We start from the raw sequence: 8,870 nt of genomic DNA, 5'->3' as shown, positions 1-8,870 counted from the left end.
TAAACCATCAGTCTGCTCTGTATCCATCATCTGCAGCACCAGTTGCAGGAGTGGCACAACAGAGTGTTTCCTTGCAACCTGGAACCACCCAGATCTGCACGCAGACTGACCCATTCCAGCAAACATTCATTGTTTGTCCCCCTGCTTTTCAAAGTAAGCAGAAAAACCCTTTGTATGGTACTGTGGTTTCAGTTACGTACAAATGAGAAGTTGTAATTTGCACTAAATTGAGAAGGTACAGAAGACCACTCTGTGCATGTCACACAGTGCTCTTGCGTCAGATGTAAGTGCAGAATCAGGTCAGACATGTGTAGACAATTCGGTTCTCTTCCAGGTCATGCTTGAACAGGTGACAGTATCTTGCCTGCCTAGGTTGCAGTCTTCATCTGGTTGCTCAACCAGTTTTTCCCCCCAAACTGAACACAACAGCATTCCACAGAAAGCAGTGAACGGAGGAGCCAGACCTATCTGAAAATAAGAAAGTGTCATGCTATGTTTTGTATGTCAGGAGTGAATATCTGGTCTTTGAGTCTCGGTTCACAAGCATTGATGCAGCTGTGTAGTTTGCTAGCAACAAATTGTCACAGATTGCAAATAAGTGAGGTTAGCACAAGCATAGCTCTATTAATCCTGAAAGTTCTCTCTTTATGCTTATATCTGGATTGTGTTAGTATGGAGGGTTAGATGTGAAATGGGAACTGATAGTGTAAGGTTTGAACTTTGAACTTAGTCTCAAGCAACATAGAATTAGGTGTCTGTGTTATCTGTGTTTCTGAAAACAAGACTGTGGACTTCAACAGAGCCAAGCTCTTGCCAACTGGTTGTCCATCACTGCCCTTTGGCATACCGGGACTGCAGAACTATTTACTTCAGCTGGTGTTCTATTAGTATGTTTTTGTCAAAGGGAACAGCTTTTCTTTCTCTTCATCTGACCCTGTCTTCTGCCCTTACCTGGTAGGAATTTGATTTTGGAAAGAAACTGGGGAAGAAAAAAAAGAATAACAAAACAGCTTAGCGGTGATGTGTTCTTGTCCTCCACAGCTGGACTTCAGGCAACTACAAAGCATTCTGGGTTCCCAGTAAGGATGGAGAATGCTGTCCCAATTGTACCGCAGGCACCTGCAGCACAGCCACTGCAGATCCAGTCTGGAGTTCTCACACAGGTAATAAAAAACAAAACAAAACAAACAAACAAAAAAAAAACAAAACAAAAAAAAACCCCATAGAGTTAACTGCAATTCCTAGCACCATCCAGGAGAACCTGACTGCCCCTCTGGCGCTGGGGTGGATGCAGGGGGTTCTCAGAACACTCTGAAAGGTTAAATGCAGATCACTTCTAAGACAGTGTTTTCTTGGTTTGTTTTGTTTTCCTGGAATATTTAAAGTCTAAACTATTTTATGTCATGTGCCTCCCTGGTTTTAGGAGTTTGATTTAATAATGGGAATAAATATGTAGTATTCAGCTGCTAAAAACAGGCTGTATTTTTTCACGGGTGTGCACTGCCTTATAGGTAGTGGTGTACATTTTTGCCTACACTTTAAAAATGTGGCAACAAATTTTAGAAGAAATGGTTTCTGTGAGAAGCGAGATCCGAGTAAACAGAAGTAGCAACACAGATTACTCATGTTAAATTTTCATCTTTAAACCAACAAAATTATTTCTGAATCCTTCTCAGTTACATTGTTAGTGTGAATCGATGTGTAGCAATTACATACCTATTTCTGTTGTTTGCAGTTTAAACAATATGCGATAGCAAAATTCACAACTAATTCTAAAAAATGATATTTTAAACATTAGTAATGTGTTGTAAATTAAAACAATTTTTATTTCCAAAAAGTAATGCTTTCATATATAGCGAGTACGCTGTGATTCACAGGTTTTATTCACTGAAAAATTGTAATTGCCTTTATAATTAAGTGCACTTTTATTTATTTGCATAGTTTTAGTTTCTGCTGACATTAACACATTATTAGTTTTACTCTCCAGGCAGTATATTGTACTTACTGACCTACTTGTAGAGGAGTAATTTTTAGATTGTTCAGTCCAAATAATTTTGGTGGCATTCTGTGATTTCTGGTTTGTTTAGCATAATTATACAGGTAACGGTATCTAAAAAGCAGAATACACTTGAAGGAGGCCCACCTGAATCCAAACCCTGCTTTTCCTGAGAGTGCAAATTGTATGCTAAGAATCTATTTTTAATTAGATATTTGATGGACTAATATGTGCCTTGGTAGTTTCATCACAGATAATTTTGCTCTTTCATGAAACAAAAGACCTACCGTGCCTTCTATTAAATCCCTTAGTTTATCTTTTTCGAAGAGTACTGTATGTGAATTTAGAGGTACAATAGTAAATCCTGTGTCCTGCTAGGGGTGCAGTTTGTGTTATGGCTTAGTGCAGTGTACGTAGTGTAACTTGCTCTCTGGGACCCAGTAAAGTGTCAATAGCTGAACACTTTCTCATTTTTACTTTTTAACTGTGTCATCGGAGAGATCCTGTTCCCAAATTCCCTGTTCCTTGTGTTCCCCTCAGGGAACTGCTTAGAGGAAAATGCCGGAGGGTCTGGGTGTTGGTTTCACTGCATCCATTACAATTCTGGAGTCTGCTCAAGCACCATAGAATGCCAGTGAGGTGAAAGCTTTTCTGGCCCTATTGCTGAACCCACTTATCCTGCCTCAGTACGTGTGTTTCACTCACTGCCTGATCTACATTTCAGGGAAGCTGTACACCACTAATGGTAGCAACTCTTCATCCTCAAGTAGCCACCATCACGCCGCAGTATGCGGTCCCCTTTACTCTGAACTGCGCAGCCGGCCGGCCAGCGCTAGTAGAACAGACGGCTGCAGTACTGGTAATTGCCTCCCTTGATTGTGTTCACTAACTGAGTTTTTGTTTTAACTTAGACTTGCAGAGGGCATGGAAGCATGTGCCATCTTGTGGCTGTGTTCTCGCTACATCTTAATGTCTTGTTGTTTTCCTCCCCAACATTGCTGAAGCACTGTCTGACTCTGACGTTTAGTGTGGCTCTGTAAAGAATCCAGATCCATTGACTATTACTTTTTACTAGCCTAGTATTATAAAGCTCTTCTAAGCTATACTATAGAAGAGTTAAATTGTTCTTGTTCTTTGCTTACTATCCTATCTTTGCCTTTTGATTGTTGAATACAAAGGAATCAGTCTTTAGCTTGACTCTGCTACAGGTACCTGGATGGCCAGAATTTGAACTACTTGGCAAGCTAGCTACATATTTTGTTTTCAACACGTGTAAAGCTGCTTTGCATGTAGAAATGTTTCAGGTCATTAAGCACAGGCTAAAATCTCTAATGATAGCAAATTCTTTAACGTATTGCTTTAGCAGTCGATTTCTCTTAACCTCTGTTGAACATTGACAATAATTTTCTGGCCTTTTGTTATTTATAGCCAATCGCAGGTAGCTTGCTTCATCCAGATAAAGATACCATTCTTCACAGATACTTTCAGTTCATATGTGTTTCTTGGTTGAAATTAAAGGTGAGCTCTAGTATCCAAAACGGCAGTAGCTAGCTTTTAGGCTATTTGGAACAATTTTTAAAAAGGATGGGGGAAGGGAATAAACACACCTTTAAGAAGTGTATGTTTTTAAAATTGTCCTCTTCTGTATTCGTTTGGCACCTGCATCAGAACAACTTTGCAAATGCCACGAAGAAGTCATTGTAAAACTCCAGAATCAGATCAGTGAAGCTTATGAAAACATTGCAGTGCACTTAAGTGCTGGTATCCTCACATGTCTTTCAAAGCATATTCCATTATGTGAACCATGTTGTTTCTTGTGGCTTTAAAGTGGTAGTCTGAGTGTCATTTTCTTCCAAGAGGGAGACCTCTGCTGAAGTGGAATTTGCTCAAGTCATACCTGTACTGAAATTAAAACCCACTTGTTTGAGTTCTTCTGAACCAAGTTAACTGCTCCCTATTTCTGAGGATGGGAAGGCAGGAGAGTGGGGTTCTCCTGGGTCACAGCTCTGAGCTAAACAGACCCAGGGATGTATCTCCTTTCCTCCTCTTGAATTTTGAGGCTGCAATCTAGGCTCTGAAAACGGCAAGGGGTGACTGTAGCAGAGCTTGGGACACAAGTGAGTTGTTAGTGATGTTTTCAAAAGTGTATTTGGGCTTTTGATTCAACAGGCAAATGCTATTCTCCTGTGTGTGTGCAGTGGACTTGACGTTCAACTCCCCTGTACAGCAGTGGAGATCAGAGCCAGCTGTCTCCAGACTATGAGCCTGATTCTGAGTTTCTCTGGAGGACTTACTATTTCTGTTTGGATTCTGGGAGCCTTTGGCGTGAATTTGCTCACCTTTAGTGCTTCCGACACTTCTCCCTTGCTGCTTCCCCTGAATTTGCATTAGCCATTTGCTAAGCTTTGCATATTTTTGTCCTTCCTCTGTCAAAACAGTTCGTCGCTTGGAAGGCCCGATTTCTGCCTCTCATTGGGAATTTGTATCTTGCTGTATTAAACTCTCTGCTTTGTCTTGTGCAGGTGTTGGCTTTTGGAAAGACGCATGGTGTGACTTTTAACATATTTCTCTTTTTATTATTATTATTAAGATGCTTATGTTGGCAGAGGTTTTAGCAGTTCTCTGCTTTGAAGGCTTCTTGTTTGGAACTGGTATTTGTAGTAAGTGGATCTGTTACTTGCAGAAATATTTTATTTAAAACAGCAGGTGTTTATGGTTTTGCAGTTTAAACTGCAAGAAAGAGAGCCATATATTTTCAAAATCATAGAAATATTGTACTGCCAAATTTATTTTCCTTTTTCTTTGGGTTTTTTCCCAGAAAAAAAATGCATTTTGTCAATTTGAACAGGAACATTAATAATATTAATGAATTGAAAATATCTTCGTGTATCTCCCTTGTAATGAAATGTTTCTCTGTGAGGCTTTTCTTAAATACTTTTGTTGAGGTGGGGTGAATTTCCACAATAATAACACTGTCTCAGCTCTCTCAGTGAGAGAGAGGCAGTAAAACAGAAAGGACCAAATTGGCTTCATATTTTGGAATCCTTCAGCAGAGCAGTGTGCATAAACTTACATGCAGAAACAGTCCTGAATGCTCATGCTGCATCTGGCAGTACAATATCTGGCTGCATTCTGCAGTACAATATTAACACTCTTTTCCCCAGGTGACATCTGTGATACAAAAGGTTAGCAAAGTGTCAGGGGAAGCTTCTCTCTCTGGTTTTCTTGTTCTTTTACTGTACTGAGACCTATTGAGAAAGTGCAATGATGTGCCGTTATCTCTGCAAGCTAACAATCTACACGAGTGCATTTATTGCTTGGAACAAATCTCTCTCTCTCTCTCTCTCTCTCTCCCTCCCCACCGGTAGGAACTGAAATCTAGTGAACCTGTGTATCTGTTTGTTGTTTTGCAGCAGGCGTGGCCTGGGGGAACCCAGCAGATACTGCTTCCTTCCACCTGGCAGCAGCTCCCAGGGGTTGCTTTGCACAACTCTGTTCAGCCAGCGGCTGTGATTCCGGAGACGATCGGCAGCAGCCAGCAATTAGCTGACTGGAGGTAGGGATTGCACAGGATCCGACTCCATGCCATATGGAAATACGTGCCATTGCAGTACTGCCTGCAGTGCACAGAATTTCTCCCTTCCCTTCGAAACCACGCAGGGGCTTGGTGCAGCTTGCGGTGCCTGCAGTGTAGTCATGGGATTTGGGTCTTTATCTTTTTTTTTTTTTTCTGCCCCAGGAATGCACATTCCCATGGAAATCAGTATAGCACTCTCATGCAACAGCCATCACTACTGACCAACCACGTGACATTAGCTACAGCGCAGCCTCTGAATGTTGGAGTTGCTCATGTTGTTAGGCAGCAGCAAAGCAGCAATGTTCCAGCAAAGAAGAACAAGCAGCCAGCACCAAGTGCAGCCAAGTAAGGCTTCCTTTCCAGCCCTAGAAAGACTGGGTGTGTTTGTGGAAGTTGCCTTTATGACATGAAAAACTGGTCTTCTGATCACATAGGCATTGTCTGTGTAACTTTTTAATGTGCTACAGTTCCTTTTTAAGATGTCTTGGAAAAAGTCTCTGTACTGTAGTCACTGATATAAGTCATAATAATTTCAGTGAGAGTGCAAGGAACATGACTGACCAAGTGCTTTACTGTACTGGTCAAAGGTGGGTTTTACACATTACGGGTGTGTTGCTGCCATAGCAATACAAGTGACAGAATTGACATCTGTCTAACAAGGGGTAGCAGGTTTCTGGCAGTGTTCAGATTAATCAGTCCTGTTCAGAGCATCACTGAGTGCATTGGTCCCTTCTGGGATGCATTCTATGGCACTTTCCTGTATGAGTGTCCGCACTGAGGTTTTCTTTGTGTATTTCAAGACATTTCTTCTTGTATGTGTGCTCCAGCCTGCTGGAGCCTGGCTGTTCTTAATGCTGGTGCTGGTTTGTCCCAGCCTGCTGACACGTAGCTAAATACTGCTTTGGTTTTCCTTCAGGCCCAGCTCAACTCTAGAGACTGTGCCCTCCCAAGTTTACTCACTCATTGGGAGCAGTCCTCTGCGCTCCACCTCCTCCTCTTCCAATGTGCTCGTCCCAGTGCAGGAGCAGCACCAGCCCATTGTCATCCCAGACACTCCAAGCCCACCCGTCAGTGTCATCACCATTCGCAGTGACACAGATGAGGAAGAGGACAGTAAATACAAACCTGCCAGGTAGGAAGTTCATTTAGGCAACCAGTGCTGATTTGTCCTGATCTCAGCCCAAGCATCAAGGAGAGTGGAGAACACTACATGCAAAGCCCTGGCTAGGGTAAGAAGCACTACATAAGACAGAAAATTCTGCATCATGTCCACTGTCCTGTTTGTGTCTCTAGTTAATCAGAATTTCATCTGACCACAAGGGGGAAGATATGAGATCCCAGAGGGAGATCTCCTGTATCTTGTGGTAAAAGCTAGAATGTTTCCCATTTGTTTTATTGTTTGTTTTTTTTTTTCCCCCTACAGTTTGGGTATGAAGCAGAGATCCAATGTCATCAGCTACGTTACTGTTAATGACTCCCCTGATTCCGACTCCTCCCTGAACAGCCCCTATGCCACAGACCCACTTTCCTCTCTCAGGAGTACAGGTGGTGCCCTGGAGCTGCCGAGTAGAGGAGCAGCTGACAGCTCCAGCTCTCGCACTATCATTGTGCCACCACTGAAAACACAGCTCAATGACTGCATTGTAGCTACCCAAGCTTCAGGTAGGTATGCTCTCATAGGTTACTGTGTAACCTCAGTAGTTTTTGCCAAGGCTCAGATGCTGTCTTATCCCTGACAGCTTTATCCTCGCAATTTTGGACTATCTGCATTGGGTCTTCAGCAGCTTTAGGTTTCACAGCTGTTGTTCTGAGAGTGCAAGCCTTGGTCTATTTTCAGTTTCATTGATAGATTTACCTTTCATATATGCTTGGCTGCATTTAGAAAGATCTGTAAAAATTCCTGATGATTTCTTGTACAATCAGATTTTAAATCGTAATTGAAGAAAAGGCTCTGCTATGGAAATAGTCCCTGTGTGTTCTTCCATTACCTAAGCTGGTTATCACAGTGCATGGCGGGTGAAAGGGAAGAATGGACTAAGGTTTTGAAATCTTTCAGGCATCCTGAGCAGCACCAGTAAGACCAAGCCAGTGGCCTCTGTGAGTGGGCAGTCATCGGGATGCTGTATAACACCTACTGGGTACCGCTCACATCGCGTGGTAACAAATGGTGTGCAGCCTCTCAATCTCAGCCAGGTAAGCACTGTGTGACTTTTGCTGACCTTTGAACATGATGCTTTAGAATTGCTTTAGAAACACTACGCTGCTGTATGGCAGGGAGAATGACTTGGTTACGAGGATCAATAGCTGCTACCTCAAATTCTTTGAAGCTGATTCTGTCCTGTGGCCATGCAGGGTAGGGTAAACCCTGTTGGGAGTATAGGTGGAGTTTCTCAAGGCAAAGAATTTGTTACTGTACCAGAGGGCAGGAGAAGGAAGCAAGGTTATGTCCATATTTTTTCTTTGTGCTCCTAGTCACACCTGTCTTGCAGTGAGACATTCCTGCCACTCGGGTGGGAGCGCAACACCAGGATCCAGCTGTTGTGTTAGAGTAGCATTGAAGGCACTCAACAGTATGAGAAGAGGAGATTCTTTTGTTCTTTACCTTCCTTCTCACAAAGGCCTGACCAGGAGATTAAGGCTGGACCTTGTCTCTCACACTAACAATTAGCACCTGACTTCCCTTGAAACTTTTAGAGATTGGTTTCACTTCAATTTGTGTCACTACTCTTGATGTTTGAGTCAAGCTGCAGTAGCCTATCAGAAGAGAGGAAGCATTACACCTCCAGTTCATTTCTGGCATGGGGTCGAGACAGGCTTTGTTGTGCTAAAATGGGGCAGCCCTGCTGCCGCTCTCACTGAGGTGCAGAAGAATAGATGTGTGAGGAGTTCAAGGGCTGGGTCAGTCTTAGGACCTGCCTGTACTTGTACAGCTGTGTACTGTAATACCCCAGGTGTGGCAGTTTGATCCCATTGTAGAGGAAAACCTTTGTCTCAGTGGAACTGCAGTAAATCTTCTCAAATTTATGTGAGGCTTTCACAGAGCTGGGAAGGGAGGATCTGTAGAAGTGTCAGTCCTGCAGCTAGAGCGGGGGTGTTGATTGGGAGGCTCTGGCTGACCCTTCCTTGCTCACCTCCTGTCCACTGCACTTTTCCCTGAGGATAGCCACTAACCTTATTTACTTCTTCTCCCTGCAGAACCAGCAAACAACAGTGCTGGCCTCACAGGAGAGAAGTGGAAATGCTGTCCCACGTAGGCAGCAAGCTTATGTGGCACCCCTCACGTCAACTTTCTCAGGC

At 43.0% G+C, this 8,870-nt stretch overlaps 1 protein-coding gene across 1 annotated transcript in view; it reads left to right on the top strand.

The window, feature by feature from the left end:
* Positions 1–8,870, top strand: part of HIPK1 (homeodomain interacting protein kinase 1) — a 25,766-nt gene that overhangs the window by 12,372 nt on the left and 4,524 nt on the right. The window contains 9 exon segments of the mRNA XM_009331928.1: positions 1–153; positions 1,042–1,163; positions 2,721–2,855; positions 5,410–5,552; positions 5,736–5,918; positions 6,490–6,705; positions 6,997–7,235; positions 7,630–7,766; positions 8,769–8,870. The exon segment at positions 1–153 is cut by the window's left edge and continues 33 nt beyond it; the exon segment at positions 8,769–8,870 is cut by the window's right edge and continues 4,524 nt beyond it. Coding sequence (XP_009330203.1) covers positions 1–153; positions 1,042–1,163; positions 2,721–2,855; positions 5,410–5,552; positions 5,736–5,918; positions 6,490–6,705; positions 6,997–7,235; positions 7,630–7,766; positions 8,769–8,870 — 1,430 coding nt within the window.

This window comes from Pygoscelis adeliae, unplaced genomic scaffold (assembly GCF_000699105.1).
Source record: "Pygoscelis adeliae isolate BGI_AS28 unplaced genomic scaffold, ASM69910v1 Scaffold189, whole genome shotgun sequence".
Lineage (NCBI taxonomy): Eukaryota > Metazoa > Chordata > Aves > Sphenisciformes > Spheniscidae > Pygoscelis > Pygoscelis adeliae.
Note: the sequence above shows the minus strand (reverse complement) of the source record. Positions and strands in the feature narration are given on the sequence as shown.